General features: G+C 41.2%; 1 protein-coding gene across 7 annotated transcripts in view; it reads left to right on the top strand.

The window, feature by feature from the left end:
* Positions 1–17,744, top strand: part of RAB3B (RAB3B, member RAS oncogene family) — a 46,978-nt gene extending 29,234 nt beyond the window's left edge. For 5 of the 7 annotated variants that reach the window (XM_021405092.1, XM_021405093.1, XM_021405095.1 and 2 more), the window contains 3 exons: positions 6,541–6,659; positions 13,874–13,998; positions 16,198–17,744. In XM_021405092.1, coding sequence (XP_021260767.1) covers positions 6,541–6,659; positions 13,874–13,998; positions 16,198–16,385 — 432 coding nt within the window. In that variant the 3' untranslated portion in view covers positions 16,386–17,744. Of the gene's footprint in view, positions 1–6,540; positions 6,660–13,873; positions 13,999–14,937; positions 15,411–16,197 lie in introns of those variants that run through there. The other 2 variants (XM_021405094.1, XM_021405096.1) reach the window with 2 other exon arrangements.

Genomic DNA, 18,797 nt, shown 5'->3' with positions numbered 1-18,797 from the left:
AAAACTCTTTCATTTCACCAGTGAGAACTGCATCAGATTTATTGCATTCCTTTTTGAAATACCTGCACATCACCATCAAATATAAACCTATGAGTTAGAAGGATTCATGTAATTGTTAAATTCCAACAATAGGTATTTCAAGATCCACAGAAATGAGATGCATACTTATTGTTCCTTCTTATTTACTTTCTGGTTTGTGAGCTTCAGGTTGCTCTTGAGTTTTGTTGTCTTTAAGCTTTTATTCCATCTTCCTGAATGCTAGAACTTTCCATGTTTTTAATAGTTTAATGCTTACCTGAATTGGGGCTTCAGAAAGATCATAACATGGACAAAATCATAAGCATTGCTAATATTGCTCCGCTCTTGGTACAAGTGCCTTTGAGAATAGCATTCAGAGAAATGGAAGTGACTCCCCCAAGTGCTTGGGTGAGCAGTATGCTGTCTCTGCACACGTTACACATGGTACATTCCCAAAGAAAAGAGTGACACATGGCTGTCTGCTTGGGGGCAGTTTACCTCAGGTCCTGACACGTTTAAGACCCAGTAACAGGGAGAATGGGAAACACTGACCGTCAAGATTCCCCCCCAAATCACAGAATAGCTGAGGCTGGAAGGGACCTCTGGAGGACACCGAGACCAATCCCACCGCTTAAGCAGAGCCACCTAGAGCAAGTTGCCCAAAATCTTTAAGTGTTTGTCTTAGAATTGACCCCCATAACAGAATACGCACAGGGGAGGTTGTGAAGTATGAGGCCCGGATTTAGCCCCAGTGCATTACTGAATATGCTGAAATCTTTTGTTGACAGGAACGTTTCCATGGAGTGGTGCTTGCAGCAGAATACTAAACTAAGTTTCCTTACAATTAGAGGAGTACAATCAGGTCTCCAGGCATATAGTCTTGAAGCTTCATAAACGCCTTTGGACATACAGATTTGCTTTGTAAATGAGTTAACTGAAGGACTTGCCTGGAGTCTAGCAGCAGAGGACACAGCCCAGGAGTGCTGTGGGAGCTGCTGCCCAGCTGCACAGACCTGAGCAGTTGCTGCCTCTCTTGCTGGTTACCATGACATTTGATCACCTAGAAATAGGCTCCAGGAAGCCTGGGTCTTGTTCTGCTGCTCTCCTAGCTGGGATTAGCTGTTTTTCTTGCCTGTGTTTGAGGGGGAGGGTGACTGATATGTCGATAACGCTAATTCCCTTCACCTGTTCTTGTTAGTTTCCAGATCAAAGAACCAGATTACTGAATTTAGCCAGATCTATACCACACATCACTTGACTTGCTCCTCACAAATTTTGCATTTGTTCTTTTGGCAGTTGATTTATAATGTATTGAGATCTTCCTTTTTGTTGTTTATCTCCCTGTGTCAGGAGACCACCGTTACGACCCGCACAGTGGTAGCTGGACCAGCACACATCCATCCAGTGCACTGCAGCACCAACTAGGATGTTTGGGCTTGCTTATTGACAGTAGTGTAGTGCTGCTTCTGAGCTACTCTACCTGTGATTAATTCGTCTGTTTCTCAACAACTCCAGCAAATTAATGCTGTTTATAATGGCTGATGTTGGTCAGACATCTCTGTGTGTTGTACAGCTAGCTGTTCTTACAACGATTGGCTAAGATAATTCAAGGGTATATGTGGAATAACTAAAAAGGTCTTGCAAAACTGGCACACTTTTTATATAAAATTGCATTCAGTCAGATTCTTTTTTTCTATTTTGTCTTTGCAGTGATGGTTTTATTACTTACCCTGAGTAGATGGTTCATCAAGGGATGTGATGTATTTGGACTTTGCTGCAATCTCAAATTGTTTATTTGCAATTAGAGAAGTGGAAGTTGAGCAAAGTTAGGAAAATGTTTAAAAAACACTTTGCAAGAGTAGCACCTTTTATCTGAAAGACAGAATTGGTTTTATTGTGTGTGTTTTCTTTCTTTTTCCTCCAACAGAAATGTTTTGCTGCATGTTGCTAATATTGCTCGCATGGAGCTGGCTCTCAAGGTATCTAGGTGCTCCTGAGTAAGTTCCAGTGACTCTTCAGCAACAGGAGCTCTCAATAACAGTAATAATAATTTTAAAATGCTCAATACAATCTGTTGAAATGGAGCATTTTAATCAATGCTGAGCTCTGAAGGAACCAGGTGTTATTTTGCTCCTGGCAGCATTTGAAACTTCACAGGCTTTTCATGACATTGCATCTTTTCCATGTCTTAACTAGTGACTCATCTTGCTTGCCTGTTTGTTCCTATTTCTAGCTGCCAGCAGGAACAGTAAGCTCCACGTTAGCATTTTCTCATTAATATCACATACTAGTCTGCCAGAGGTCACTCTGTTCACTCACCCATGTGCTTTTTGGTGGATTTTTTCCTTCCTAATGTACACGGCGTCTGTTTACTTGATGTGTGGTGGCTTCCAGTCAAAGCCTGCTTTTGTAAAGGAAGCATGTGCATGTATTCACGTAACATGCAGGAGGTGTGACAGCCGAGCACAAGGCGCAGGACAAGCAGCCCTCTGCCATCAAATGGGCCCTTCCTGGTGCTGGTTACGGGGCTGACGTAGCCTCCGTTCTGAGTCTTCTAGCAGCCTAAGCAAGGAGGGTACCAGGTACGTGGCAGCAGTGGAGTGGCACGTGTACTGTTTGTAATTGCTGCTGCTGTCCAGCTGAACAATGGGTGAGCTTTATTTTTCTGTGTTATTTTTCTTTAAAAACAACAACAAGCAGCAAAAGCATAATCCTTTAAAAAAAAAAAACAAGGTTTATTTATTATGAAGAATGTTCCTCATGTACGCTGCTGGAAAAGTCATGGTGCTGAGGGGATTAAATCTGGTACAAGTAAGAAGTTTTGGTGACGTTTTGTTTTGAACAAAGAATTTGTGGCTGGAAATCTGCACTAGAAAAACGCTGGTAGGGATTTGGATCTTTCAGAGCAGCGGCAAAGAACGTCTGTTGTGATTTAAAACCTCAAGTGCGTTTCCTGTGTGAGTACCTCGCTGTTGCTGTTGAAGCAGCCAAGAAAATAACAAGAAGCTGGTTGTGCTCCTGTGAATGTTCAGGTGGTGAGCCTTGTGAATAGAGTGCGTCCGCACATAATGTGAATGCATTTAGATCCTTTTTCCTGTGATAAACCCTGAGTCTTGATTGCTCATTAATGCAAAACGTTCAAATTTTTGTTTCAAGCTACCAACTCATGGTCTTGTGGTTTTTTTTTAATTGCTGGTGTCAAGGACAGGCACATGTGTAAGCTACAGAGGAACAGCCTTGTTGTGTATTAGTGTAAATATACCTCGCAGAGACCCTTCTGCTCTCGGCTATACCCAAGCTATCTGATTCCTTTTCAGGGAGAGCCAAGCAGACTTCTGGCTGCTGAATGTTCATGCTATTCTTCCCAGGTGTTTGGCTAGACTGTTAATTAGTGCTGCCCTGGCTTTCTGCTGATCCCTGCCTGTGCCTCAGCTGCCTGCTTCTCCTGTCTTCTAATGAGTTTGTCTTCTAGCTGGAAATCTTGCTAACAACTTTGAGGGGAGGGAAGCAATCTGTGTCAGTTATGTATCTCCTTCATTGGATAAATGTCTTGCACATAGAACCAAAGCACCTAATTATCTATGGTTTGTGGTGTTTTAAACTGATGTAAGGACAGCTGCTGTCCAAGCTGAAGAAACAGAGCTCAGATTTTGCAGTTTATTTTCTCTCATTTATAATGGAAAATGTATGTGTTTTGGGGAAGGAGGGCAGCTCAAGAGAAGACAGTGTTTAAACAATGGTGTGAATCAGGAAAATTAAGCCAGTACCACCTGCAGCCACGTCCCTGTCCCTCACTGACATATAAAGCAGGGCCCACTGCCACACGTGGGCAGAATGTTCAAACCAACAATCTAGAATTGCCATATGTCAGAGTCTGAAGGCAGTACCACAGCCTGAACACAAAGCGTGAACCCAGGCACTCAGTTTGTGCCCATGTGTGTTTCTGAAGCCATGCTAAGCCTCCCCATCATCCCTTCAGGGCCGGATCCTTGCTCCCAGCTGTTGTCAAATCCAGTTTCTTTCCAAATAATTCTGTATAGATGGACAGTGCTGCTCGTGGTTGCTGACAGCCTGATCGCAGCCTCATGCCCCAAGCGAAAAAGAGTGCTTTTCAAACACAAAGTAGAACCAGGCAATGGAGCTATAAGACATTAACTCTGCGAGCGTATGAATTAAAGAAGCTTGACTACCTATGGGTTTGTTTCTTTTTGTAGATTGCAGTATCTGAGAAGTTACTTGTACTGATTTAGATCTTTCTGCTAAAGAGAAAGGCCTTTTTCCCTAGGTCTACTTCCTAAGGAGGCTTGAAGAAAGCCTCTCCCTGCAGATCCTTTTGTGTTTGAAACGGTAAGTGTTGCACTTGAGTTTTTTCCCCCACCAGGAATGTGCTTCATGCCTCTCTTCTCCACTTCACCAATTTCCATAACACTTGTAAGAGCATACCTTTGAGATCACTCCTTGGTCAAATCTGATCAGGAGTCATTAGTAGTATCTGGAGTTAAAATAGGTATACACACATGCACTGTGGAGAACAATGATTTTATGATCTTTGTGTCCTCAGGAAATCAGGCTAAAATAAATCTAAAATAAAGCAACTGTCATGTCTCTCTGAACAAACAGAACAATAATATTGTTGCTGAGCCCTTTCTCACTTGAAGTAGTACGGTCAGGAGCCAGGTGGCACAGCTGGTTTAGCTTTTCAGCAGCAAAAAGTGGGGATGTGTCAGTGAGCAAGAGAGCTCTGCAATGGGTTTGTCAGTGGTGGGAGAAGAAATGATCACTTGGGCTACAAGGGGGATGTCGACCTCGTTCTGGTACTTCTTGTCAGGAGGGAATCAGAAATATTCTGTGGCCAGTACGCGATGGCTCACTGTGATCAGCCAGTGGACCACACCGTCTTGAAATAAACATGCGAGTTGCAGCCAAAAATCTCTTTTTCCTTAAGTGTGGTGACAGTACAGCAAAATTCGTGCTGCATACTCTCCCCTGGGAAGTTCACTTTGTGTTACAGCTGTGGATAGTCTCATGGCAGCAATAGGCAGAGCCTTTTAAGCGAGCTGCAGGGAGCTTATTTACAAGCACCTTCCTCCTGCAGTGCCTCTGTGATGTGCTGGTGCAGAGCAACAGGTGATCATCACTGATTCCCCTTTTCACATGCTTGTGCATGTTCTGGAAGGGCCAACACTATCTCTTGCATGCAGCAGAAACAAAGCTGCATTTATGGGGCCTATGGACAGTAGGATTTTCAAGCTGGGTCTCCCACCCATTATACCTTATGTATTTTCCCCGGATTGTGATGTGTCTGACCAGAAGTTGGCCCTATGCTCCTGAAAGAGTGCTCTGAACAAATTTATTTGTCTCTTCCAGGTAGCTGTATGAGTGATAAGTCTTTTTGGCTCTTTTTCTCTAGAGAAAGAATATTTTTGTTAATTACGTTGGCAATAAATGTTTTCTGAAGTGTGGGTTTTAGAAGACTTAAGGACTCATCTCAGAACTGCTGACCCAGAAGAGTAAATAGCAGTCAACACCTAATGCTGAGTGTTCCCTTTGAAGTTAAGGCACTATACCTCCCTGCAGCTATTTTGAGAGTTGCTGTTTGCCAAAAGGTGGATTAAATATTTTGTTCAAGTGATACAGATATTTCCTAAAAGACAGCTCCTTTAAGCATATAGCTTCTGTCCATGGCTCAGTAGGCAAGTCCAGAGGGAGCAGAGTGGCTACAGGACTGCTGATCTGGTGTAGAAATGTTCCCCAGTTTGCAAGGAATAAATGTTGTTGGCATCGAACAGATGGTAGGTGACATGTTTTCCAACTGTCTCAAGTCTTTCAAAATGCTTCTATTGTATGTGCCAGAGCCAGAGTTTCACTTTTGTGCTGTCAAGCTGAACACAGAAGTGAAAACGCCAGGTAAAAGTAGTCTTCAGCACTCTACAGGTGAAGAGAATTAAGCTGAAAAAGAAGACTAACAAATCTGAAATTAGTTTGCGCACTTCAGCCACTTTGATTGGGACAGTCCCTGTTAAATTCACTTTGTAGAACAATTTTCACTGCATCAAATTTTTAATTGCTGTTTCTAACCTCAGGTTAGAACTGAATCACCTACAGCATCCATCTCAATGACATATTTCTGATCATGACACTAAATTGCAACACATGTCTTTTGCTGGGTACGGTGCTGGACAATTTTCCATTGCCTCTGCTTTGAAGCGTCAGCTTTCAGTGAACTCCGTGAACATTTTATATTGCACTGAGGCTGAGGCAGAGAAGAGCAATTAAGGGGTTGACATCTTTGGTTATTTTTTTAATGGTACATGTGTCAAAACGCATTTAACAGATCATCGTTGATGCAAAAGCCTAATTAATGCTAAAATTTAAGTAGAGCTCATTTTAGTGGGAACAAATGAGAACTTTTAAACACGTAATAATAAAAAGTGATTGTCTTATTTTAGAAACAGGACTTAACTGCAGCTTCTGTTTCTCAGAAGTGGAGTCTTAAAGCCTGAATATTCTGTTCTGTTCCAGGATACAGCTGGACAAGAAAGGTACAGGACCATCACTACGGCCTACTACCGAGGAGCCATGGGCTTCATCCTCATGTATGACATCACCAGTGAAGACTCTTTCAATGCAGTGCAGGATTGGTAGGAAAGAAGTTATCATTGTTGTTGTTAGGTTTGTTTGTTGATTTGTTTGGCTGGTTTTGGACAGTTCTCTCTTCCCAATTGTTTGTTGAGAACGTCTGACATCTTATGCTTTACATTGCTTTACAACACCACATTCTTGCTTCACCTAGAACTAGCCTGTGAAACAGGTTCTTAGCTATTATAAAACACTTCTGGCTCCACTGAATTCAAAGCAAAAGCAGAAATGCCAGAAAATGATTTCTGGACTTTTTGGTTACAACAGCTCAGAGTGGAGGAAAAAAAAAAAAAACAAGGTGTATATCTGGTGTAAAGAAATGCAAAGAAACCAGATCATGACTCTGACTTTTCTGTAACAGCGTTGAGCACCGACATTGGAACATCAATTCTTAATAGTTATGACTATCATGTTGATAGGGGAGACTTTGGTGACCTCAAATATCTGGCAGTCATTTCTGCTTGTTAACCTGTTGCTTTATACTGCAGATAGGTATGGTGAGCATGCAGAGAAAGGCAGCACAGAGGTTAATGGAATCTCTGAAGTCTGACAGATGGATTTGCAGAGATCTCAGTGACCTCCCAGGAGTATGTGGTAGCAGCAGATAGGTGACTTGAAATTTCTGTACCTGGCTCTGGCTTTTAGCATCCACTTCAGTCCTGATTTTTATTGAACATCTTTTCTATATCACCAAAGCTAGGTTGTAACTCAAAAGCCACAATAACATAGTTAGATGTTTCTGGTAACTTAGCCTTCTTCTGAGGTTGCTTGCTATTTGTTCTCACTGTCCACTCAAGCAGCTGCTCATGATCATCACATCTAAAATGTAGTCTACACATTCACATTATCCCCAATATTATGACACCGTACCACAGAAGGTGAACTGCAGCACCTTCCCTGACCTGTCCTTCAGCAGCTAATGCTAAAGGAATAGATTTGCTAGAAACACAAAGCCAAAGTTTTGCCTGAATCAGGTTCTTCCACATGACACGCCCTTAACCAAACTCAGATGAAGCTTTCCACGCAAGTATGTACATAGGGATTTTTTCAATAAAAGTGCAGGCATGTGAGCTAGGGCAATATCTTTCACTAAACTATGAATATTTTCAGCTTGATTTCTTGATGAAAAATGGTATATTATGACCACATAGTCCATCTACCTGTCCGTCTGCAAGTTGTTTCCCCTCTAATAACTAAGTTTTACTAGTTTAACCAAATCTAGAAACGTAATTTCCAAGTCCTAAATATGGCTTTGTGTGCATTTGGTGAAAATATTTTTAAGTGGATTGAAGAAAGATCCTGAAAGGAGCACCCTTGCAGAGCGATGTGCAAGGAAACTTGGACTGTTGTACCTGTCAGACCAGTCACCGTGTGCATGCTGTCCAACCAGCTGGCAAACACACAAGGTTTAGGTGCTATCAAAGCAAACAACTAAGAAGGGCTTGGGAGTTGGATAGTTCGTGGAGATTTTGTTGAAGGAGGTATCTGACTTGATTATATGAGTTTCCTTGAGGAGTTATACAAATGTGGGTTGTTAACGTTCTTTCTGTACCACAAAAGAGTTCCTTTCAAATGTTATTTTTCCCTAAATTTGATATCTCTTAGTAGTGATATCAAAGTAGTGCTCTTTTAAAGAAACTAATGTAGCACATCTTGGAAATAAATGCACAGTATAGAAGCAGAAGACAGCACAAGGTCACTGGCTTTGGTACTACTGTCTAAAAATCAGCCAACTTAAAGGGGGATTTTTGGTTTGGAATTCTGTTTATCAAATCCAAGTTTAAGCCATATTTATCTTGTGCGCCTCTAACTTTCAAATTGTGTTTCTTCTACCTGTTTTTCTACATCTCTGAACTATATAGGTATAGTAGATTAAGGTGTTGTTTCTGTAGATCTTTGATGTTGGCATAGCTCATACAAATGTCAGTCTTTTTATGCATATCTCTATTTCAGTTAAATGGCAAAAAAAAAAGTACCAAATTTCAATCTACGAGCTACTACTGTGAGCAACTATTTTAAACTTCAAGCAAAGTTTAACCTGAAGCTTTGTACTGAAATGATCTAATATCTGTTCCATCAAAGGCAATGGTGCAGCAGTGTAAGAAAAGGTCAGCTTTGCCTACTGGACTATCTCCCTGTGCAACAGGGGCTGCAGCAGGAGCTTTGCTAGGAGGAACTTTCCAGATAAGGGACAGAGGTGAACTATCACTGGTGATTTTTACTTGTCATGTCAGGAATCTTTCCAACTATGAGCTTGAAGATTCTGAGCCCAAGTGGTGCTTGGGGGGGGGGGGTGGATAAAACCAGCCTGTGGTAGCCCATTTCCTTTCTGAATCTTGTCCACAGAAGGATTAAGTACTGTAGCAAAGCCAGCAGAGTCCTCTAGTGGTGATGCAGCTAAGAGATTTTTTTTCCCAGCCTACAGAGTTGTTTTCTAAACTTCTGAAGGGACAGGAAATGCAAACCCAGGCTTCTGTCTTTTGTTGGTGCTGCTGTATCAGTCCCTGGCATACTGCTAGCATAGTAAATATGTAGGATGTTGGTTTCTTTTTTTCTGTATTCCACTGTGCTCAGTGATGTGGTTAATGTTTCAAACAAAAAGAAACCAAAACCCATTGCAGTGGATCTAGTCTTCAGTCAGGAACTGTACAGTCCCTGGAAAATGAAGGTGTCTGTTACTGGAGTGGAACAAGATGCTTTAGCCTTGAGCTTTAATCACCACGAGCCTTGTGGCCTGTCAGGTCAAGTGTGCAAGGTAGCAGTGTGCCTGATGATAAAACCAGCCAGAGCAGTCCTGCAGTGCTTTTCTTTGGCAGCCTCTGCTTGCAGAGAGGTTTAGGTGAGGCTGCAGCAGGCCATGGTAAGGCTGTACTTCAACGCTTGCTGAGATTAGTTGGAGCATCTACTTGGAACACATGCAAAAGCTGACAGTGGGGCTCATCCCAGGTGTTTTTACATCCTGCAAGTTTCCAGCAATTACAGCAATTAATTCTACACGTCTTTTCTCCCTTTTAACTGCCCTGTTGTTCTAGCTGGCTAGCAATGCATTTTTTTTTGTTGTTTCCAGCTACAGTAAATAAAGAATTCTGTTAAGTTAAACATTTTGTGATAAATGCAGTGCAACGCAGCAGATTGACTGGCATTTTTAGACACTGAGAATAAATCAGCAGTACTCAGATAATATGAATTAAACCCATTAAGAGGAGCCTGTTACTTCTAAAGTGGCATGTCTCTCTGGCATAAAAAGATTGGGTAAGCTACAGATGTGACTTAGGTAGTGAACAACAGAATGAAGCCCATTGAATGTCCTTATCACATGAAAATGTATTTCTGTAAATTAAAAGACAAAAAACAACCTCCCCCTCAAATAATTCTTAAACATTTTCACATTAGGTGACATGCCTTCATCTGATTCAGGTTAATTTGGTTTTGTGAAATCAGTGAATACATTTGGAAATAATGAGGAAAGATTTAAGCTTTTATAAGTAAAAAAACCTTCTACTTTAAGAATCTTTACATTCAAATATTTTCAATACAAAGCTTAATAAAAGGATAATTTTAACTGGCTGTAGATCCATGCGTGTTTAATGGCCAGTGTGACAGATATGTAAAAAGAAGTTGGAGCTAATATATTAAAACTGTATTTACATGGAAATTGGGTAGAAAAAAGGAATGGAATTTTTTTTTTAAAAAAAAAAAAAAGGTACTATATTCTCAGAATTCTCAGACAGAGAAGAGATTTTATTTTATCTCTTCTGAACTTCCCTTGGGTTTTCTTTATGCAGTTTTAAACTGATTTAACCAAGTGCATTTTGAAATTAGCCAGGGGCAACTTAGTGTATAGGCACAGTTTCTGCATATTTTATTGTATTGTACATTTATTACGTAATATCTTAGTATATACTGTAATATATGGTAGTCGTCTATGTGTTTTTCAATAGGATGTTCTTCAGTCTAAAGCTTGTTCCTTCTCATTGGTGCTCTGCCTACTGCTGCTCAGTGATTCTGGTTTGTTAAGATGTAAACAGGCTGCCAACATCTTTCTCAGCCCATCTTGCTGGTTTCTCTTGTACCATCTCTTCCTGCACAGCTCCCTACAGAAAACAAGCCAAAAGTATGAACAGCTGAACCTGAGACCTAGTGCTCCAAGTAAGCTCTTGCCCATGATAAACTCTTAGTTTCTGTTGAGTTCCCAGGGATGCATAGAGACCCCAAAATTCATCTTCATCATTACACTGAAATTACAGGGAGGTGGACTTGTGCGTAGTTAGCTCTCAGCCAAAGAAAGATCTTTTCCCTTGTAAACCTCTCTGGTATCTTAGAGCTTATAATCACCCTCTAGCTAGAACACTGGCACCATAGTTTGCGTTTGCTAGCTTGATTATTCTCCAAGCCTTATCATGAAGTTCCAACATCTCTAAAACTTACTGCACATAGTGCACTTTACCTACTGTCTCTGGCTCCTTGGCAGTGACTGTTCTAACTGCCTCAGAATTTCTTTGGGTGATCTTTTTCTATGCCCTTCTTAAGGGTGCACATTGTAGAGGATTTGGGTTTCCTTTGTGTCACTACAGAAATACTTCACCTGAATAAAAAGTACTCTTTTTTTCCGAAAGGTACTCTCTTTTCCTAAATAAGGAAGGTCATACCTATGTCAGGCATTTAGACAAGCTCTTAGTGTTGTGTATGGACATGAGGTCTTCATTCACACAAATAAGATGTCTTTTCTGTAGGATGAGTGAAAGCGTTAAATGAGCTCTTATGGCTTTCAGCTCAGTTCCCATGTTTCTTAATAGGCTCCTCTGCCAGTTATTATTTGACATTGCCTTGATAGTTTTGTGTGTAGATAAATCAGTGTATTATACCTCATTTGAAACTGTGTGGGAAGTAGAATATACTTTAGACAATCTAGGCAATTTCATAGAAGGGAAGGAAAAATTGCTTAAATTTAACTTAGATTTAAGTGACAGTTGGGTTCGCAGATCACTAGCTTTATTTATCTTTAAGGCTGGTCTCCAAATTAGGTGGTTGATGTTGTGAACCTGAGCCTTTTTCTTCTAAGCATGAATTTTAAAAATCATGCTTTATCATTAATTTGGAGAATTCAGCACAAATAAGGCATAACGTTATTGTTGTGTCACAGATGTTTTTTCCCAGTGTGTATACTGAACTGCTGTGCTGCCCTGGTAGTTGTTGAAACACCTCAATTGCATAAGCTTTTCTTTTTTAAAAAAAAAAAAACCTCTTTCTGAAAGGTCATAGAAGTTGAGTGCTTTATCTTTGGATAGGGATCAGGATTGTTTGGACATTCTACTTTGTAAAAGTATTTATTGTTATTATGATCATTATTATTCCCAATAACTGTAAATGTCAGTGTTTGGAGAGAGAAGACATTCACTAACTTACAAACCAAGAGTGAGGAGTTCCTGTAGGAGGTCTTTCATGCTTTTTTCCTCTTTGTCATTTTCCAAGTAATTCCATTTAGATAGCCAAGATTTGGCAGTGTGCCTTCATGAGACCCCGTCAAAGGCTGAAACCAATCCAGAGAGAGGAATGGGAGTCAGAGGAGAAGCCTGGCGAGGCTTACATTCTCTCTGTCTGCAGAGTGAGAATGGAGCAATTCCATCTTCCTGGGCTTTTGGCTGATTTCTGAAGTCATCCCCTTCTGTAATGTGCCTTAAAAAACACAGGATACTGCATAAACTTGTCGTATAGCTCTCACTGGACTTGTCTACATGGGGACACTCAGCAGGGTGAAAGTGAAGGAGCCAGAATTATGATTTCAGTGAGTGCCCTTTTCCTGGACAGTAATAAGAATTCAAGTTTCATTGCACAAAGTCGTCTTCCTAGTTTTGGAAGTTGCAGTGTGAGCCCAGACTTGTGCAGTGGCCTTGCTCTAGGTTTGTGTTTTCCATTGCAAACCAAACGGGCTGCTGCTTAAAGTCAAGTTGTACAGTGAATTGACCCCTTTTTCACAGATAACAACTGTGGAGTTACACACCATCTGATTTCCATTGCAACAGCAAGTAAGCAACTCACATTGGGGGTGAGCAGGGAGAAAATATGGGAAGGTGAATAGGGACAGGTGCAGGGTTTGGAGGAGGAATGGAATGTGAAGGCATATTGTTCAGCACGGCAGCCTAATTACCTTTGGGAAGGAGGGAGTCTTAAAAGGTAGAGCTGGCTTGGTGACGATAAAATAGGTCAGGCCAGCCTGAAAAAGGGATGAAAAATAATGCTACCAGGTTAATACTGTTCTGTGTTCTTTGTGACAACTCACTGAGGATGGTGAGACTGGCCCCTCATTATAAAAATATGTATCTTTTATTTTGACATAGAAAAGCTATAAAGAGGCAAAGTATAAGGTCAGACTCCTGAGGTTCACAGCCAGCTCCACTCCATTTTCAGCACACAAAGCCTCCAAAGCTCTCTGTGGCTCAAGTTCATCTCAGTGCTCCTGCTTCAACTCCCACGTGCTTGATCCCTCTATTACTGGTGTTTGTCAGATACATGCCGTCTGTCATTGCAGCTGCTGTTTGCTGCTTCAGGTATCACTTAATCCAGCTGGGTTCAAATGTTAGCTTACAGAACATTGCCTTGAGCCCCTATTTTCCCAATCTGGTAAATTTCTGTTTAGTAGTCCTTTCCATGTTTCTGTGCAACTTTCAGACTTCACAATGGTTTTCCTGTTGAAGCAAAGATGACTCTGCTTCCATCTGTGTTTGACTCTCAAAACATAACTTATGAGGTTGCTAAAACCCTGCAGCAAATGTGCTGCCACAAATCAAAATCACTTTTTTCCGGCTCTGAAGTATTTTTGTGTATCTGTTATGTGTGTTCTCTCCAGAGAAGACTGTAAGAGGTATGATTGGATGTTGTTCCTCTGAGATTGCAGCTGATGGAGATGTATGTTTTTTCCCCTAAATTTCAAAAGTTTTTCAATTCAGTTTTTTGTCTGGATCTAAAGATCTGTAAAACACAAAGTCTTAAGGAACTTTATTGTCATACGAAGTTAATGAATAACAAAACAGAATAGAGTTGTAGATTACATTGGTTGCATTTTGCTTCATGTGTAAGCTTGGTCATTTGTCTTTTAATCAATCAACAGTCTTTGGATATGGATATTGTGCTTAATGGTATTTATTTTCATACTTTAAGTATGATTGCCTTTCGGCATGGCTGATGGAAGGAAACAATCTTTCTTGTCTTGCTGTAGGGCCACACAAATCAAGACTTACTCCTGGGACAACGCACAAGTGATCCTGGTTGGAAACAAATGTGACATGGAGGATGAAAGGATTGTGCCTTTGGAGAAAGGGAAACATCTGGCTGATCAGCTGGGTATGTATTACAGGTTTTCTTTCTGTTATTTTTCTCCTCCTCTTCTTCATACTGTGTTCCTTTTGATTTGTACAATAAAAAAAAAATCCTTTTTAGCAAAAATACTTCCTTAGTTGTAATGCCACTATTATGATTAATGTATTCTAGCTTGGTATTTTACTTCTTCAGTGTTGAATGCTACCTTATTCTAATATTGCTGTATCTGCAATGCTAATATATAACAGTATAAGAAAGATAAACTTTATCTGGAGAGAACAGCTTGTATTAGCTCAGCTGAAAGAAGAAAGTTTTCCTACCCACAGTCCTATCTCCAGGTCTCTAAGTAGAATGTAGTAATTTCAAGAAAGCAAAAGTTGGTTTTATAGAAGAAGTTGGTGTGGATTTTTTTGTTCTGTTTGTTTTTTAGAACTAAACAGTGAATAAAAAGCTACAAATCAGAAATGTAGAGTTTAGTAGAACGTTCTAAAATTGTACTAGACTTTCCTACCCTGGTAGGAAAATGACATTGCATTACTGACGTAGGATGAAACGAGTAAAGAGTTTCATTGAGAGCAATCTAGAATTGCAGTAACGTTTTTTGAGGTGATAACAAAATATAGGATACTCACCTTGATTTCTCGTTCCAATAATCAGAGGGTGCAAAAACTATTGTTAAACTGGGGGTATGGGAGTGCAGTGTACAATGTATAAATGATTAAAGAGTGACCTTGATCAGATCACCAGTTTGCATCTCTTTTTCACATATCAAAATTTAATGTACTTTTGAAAATATGAACAAACCAGGTTCCTTCTTGCTTCTCTCAAATTTGTGCCCACATTTTTCTAAGAGTAATTACACTGTTAGTAGTTGAAAAATTGCCCACACCAATATAATATCAAACAGCGAGTGGAATTCCCGCTTCTATTTGGACTACAAATGTTTTTTCTCCCTCCTTCCAGAGTCATTGGTCTGTATGTTTAAATATAAATCTGGCATCTAGAATCTGAATCTTTTATGCGTGGGATGCTTGGAAGCACATGCACGTGCAGTTGCCATGGGAACCGACTCCATCAGCAGGATGCTGTTCTGTTGGAGAATCCCCAGCTCTTCCCCAACCTGTCCTCATGCTGGACATGTCCCACTGTGAAGGATAACAAAAGCTAATTGTGCCTTTGGGAATTGTTGTCCCATCCTTCCTGTTCTGCAGCCTCTCAGCATACAAAATGGTCTTTTTAAAAGAGCTGGAAAATGTATCTAGTTTTACCAGGCAGCTTTTCTGTATATTAATTGCGATAACTGCATTCAGCATTTATCTGAAATTACCTTGTGTATTGGGTGGGAGGCATCTCTTTAATTGACTACTGACTGCTTAAACAATTATTACTCACCACAATGATTCACATAAAGGATATCCTTTAGTGTTCTTCTCTAAGCTTGTGTAGTGGCATTAACTTCACTGGAATCATTTCTCAACCAGATTAAGAAATTTATTGGCCTGAATGTGAACTGAATCGAAACAGCTTCAGCCACAGCAAAAGCTAAACCAGCGTTAGACAGACAAATATCATAGTTCTGTTCTCTGATTTCTTTTGTCCTTATGTACATTTCCACCACCAATTCCCCTGTTTTTCCATGACTTACAAAAAGAGGTAGAATGGGGTAAGTACTTACTTGTACCACATACTGATCGGTTTACAAGCAGTAGATGTCACTTCTCTTTCCCTTCTTTTGTGACAGAATCAAGGAAACTGATGCAGAATGCCCCCAAAATATAAATGTGTCTTATTCCAAAATAAGCTGTGTGATACTTGAGCTCATGCTGCTGGCGAAATCAGAGCCTGGTACACATAAGCAACAGCTATTGTAAGTGATGGTTGATCTTTGAGGCCCTTGGGGTTAGAAAGACGAAGTGTAAGACCTGAAACATCACAGGTAAGAGCTTTGCGGTTCAGCACACTGCTCCTGGCAGGTGCAGAGCTCAGGCCCTTCTGAGAGGGCAGCAGTGCTAGTCGTCAGCAGGGATGGTGAATTTTAGAGGCATTTCTGCTCAGTATTCTGAGACAGTGAGAGTCAGTTGAGCCTAAGAATTGTCAATATCTTGTTTTCTTAAGGTGAATTCTGGAAAAAAAAAAAAAGGTAAGTATTTTAAAAATCATCCTCCATATCATCAATCTTGATTTATTGTTATTATTTTTTTTAATTTATTTTTTTTCTCACAGGTTTTGACTATTTTGAAGCTAGTGCCAAAGAAAACATCAACGTAAGGCAGGTGTTTGAGCGTCTCGTGGATATAATCTGTGAAAAGATGTCAGAGAGTATAGAGTCAGACCCCTCCAGGGGCACTTCGGGAAGGAACGTGCGGCTCACAGACAACCCACCCCCTTCGCAGCAGAACTGCTCGTGTTAGTGACCCTTCTTGCTGAGAAATGTCCTTCTCCTTTCCTGACTAGATTTTATCTTTTCATTTGTGTTGGTGCGTTACCATGTAGTCCAAAGGCAGAAGTCTCTGTTGTAGGAAACTGGTATGTTTAATGTGCTGGAGTGTTTAATATATATTATCTGATAATTTAAAAACAAAAACTGAATAAATATTGTAAGTGCACGTAGTGTTAATGTGTGAGTTACACTGAATGAAGAAAAAGAATAGTATAGTGTTGCAAGTGTCTAGGTTTGGATCTACTCTGATCAACTGCTCAGTGGCGGATGAGTTGCAGGATGATGGAAAGGAGGAAGTGGCTCCTGCGTGTTTAGCTGGAGGCAAGTTCTGGCATGTAAGACTTAGCAACAGCACTGCCTCAGAAAAATAGAAGGAGCCAAAGTATTATTGCCAATATTGTTCGATTTTCTCTCTGTGTTTTGTTGTTGATTTCTTTTTTTAATTTTGTGCTAGGTGGGTACATGTGTGAGGATAGATCTTTTGGTTTCAGGTTCAACCACTAAGTGTAATTTTAGGAGAAGTGTGTGGGGAAAGATGTGATGAATAAAACATAGCTTCTGATGAAAAACAGCAAAGATATCCTGTCAGGTACACTACAGACATCACGTGATTCTTGAAGGGATGGATAATTTTTAATATCCAACACCTAAAATATTATTGTACTAAATATATACTCGTGCTAAAATACAAAGCTACGTATGTGTGTAGAACTCCGTATGTGTGCAGTGGCCACGTGCAGAGCTTGTATTTCTCTGAAATATAAGGAACTGCTTTTGTGAATTTGTAAAATCGTGTAGCATATGCCTTTGGTCGTGATCACACCATTGTTTGCACATCCCAGCTCCAAACAGTGACTGCAAACTGCATCTGTAAACGTAAATTAGGTGGATATAGAAAAATTTGCTGCATTAATGGTGAAATTATGAAAAGTTTTATGGCTTTACCATAGGCCTATAAACTCCTCTGACCAAGGAGATTTTCTGTTGTCAGAAACTGGAGTCCAGTATCTGCCCCCCGCACTGTGAGCTGCCTGATTACGGCACTAGCAAACGTTTTCGTAATTTTGTTCTGTTGCATCTCAAAGTGTATTAGTTCTAAGAAAAAAACCCCATGGTATTCTGGAGAAAAATACAACTATCTTGATGTTGTTTGAGCTCATCGTGCTTGAGGCGTGATCCCTTTGCAACAGAGTTTGTTGCTTTCAGAAATCTTTACTGTGACATTTGGGTGTGTGTGATCTAGTACTGAAAACGCGACTTGTGCAGTGCTAGGAGCGTGATTATTGTATCTAAACCTCCTGAAACTGCAAAATAAAGAGAAATGCTGTCACCAGGTGTGCCCGGAGCAGCTGTGTTACATCAGCCAGTTGTACGTATGTACAGAGGTCTCTTTTTAATGCTCTCGATCAAGCCGTATGAGCCCATTTTTGATGGTCCTTGAGCCAGCAATCGGGAACGATGTTGCAGATTTGAGAGAGTGACGATGAGGATCGCTTGGCCCAGCAGCACGCAGTGCAGCACCAGCATGGCAGGGCAGGTAACTTGTGTTGTCAGAAACAGAAATGGGAGCAGCCACAGCACGGAGTGGCCGCGTAGAGCTGCGATGGTGTAACGGAGTTCATCGCCGCAAATACTGACTTGTTCAGCTTGGCAACTTGATGGAGGAGAAATGGATTCCACAGTAATTGGATTTCAGAAATTTTACTTGCTTATTTTCTAGAAAAAAAAAAGAACCCCTTTTCCACCCAGTGGAATCATCCCTAACAATCTCCACATGAAATACATATTCATGGAGAGATGCATCTTTTTCTAATTCACAAGTTTTTGGTTTTTATTTTAAAAGTATATTGGGAGCTGCACCGCTGCTGGGCCACAGCGAGAATAAACGCCACCCGTCCCAGCCCGCTTCTGTCTTTTCTGTTAAATGCCCGTGGGTACGAACTTTAAGCTTTTACGAATACTACTGGCCGGAAAGAAAAACAACCAACCACCAGCAGAACACACACAAAACGAAGAAAACACGGCAGCGACGAGAGGGCAGCCGCAGCTCTGCCCCGCCCGCGAGGAGCGGCCGCGCGGTGTGCGCGAGCTGATTGGTCGCGTCAGCAGTGAGCGACGCCTGCTGGGGCCAATCGTTGAAGGAAACGAAGTGAGGTGGTTTCTCCCGCCCCTCCCACGCCGCCCGCATTCCTTCCGCCAATCAGAGGACTCTCCGGGCGAGCGAGGGCCCGCGATTGGGCCGCGTTCCCCGCGTGGCACCGCGGCGGGCGCTGACTGGAGCCGTAGCAACCGTCACGGCCACTTCCTCGTGTGGCGGAAGCCGGCCGGGTTGGCGGCGCGGCTCGGCGGGGCGGGGGCTGCGCGGCGGCGGCGCATGCGCAGG

The sequence above is a fragment of the Numida meleagris genome, chromosome 7 (assembly GCF_002078875.1).
Source record: "Numida meleagris isolate 19003 breed g44 Domestic line chromosome 7, NumMel1.0, whole genome shotgun sequence".
NCBI classification, from domain to species: Eukaryota; Metazoa; Chordata; class Aves; order Galliformes; family Numididae; genus Numida; species Numida meleagris.
The sequence above is the reverse complement of the archived record's forward strand: the minus strand, read 5'-3'. Positions and strand labels throughout refer to the sequence as shown.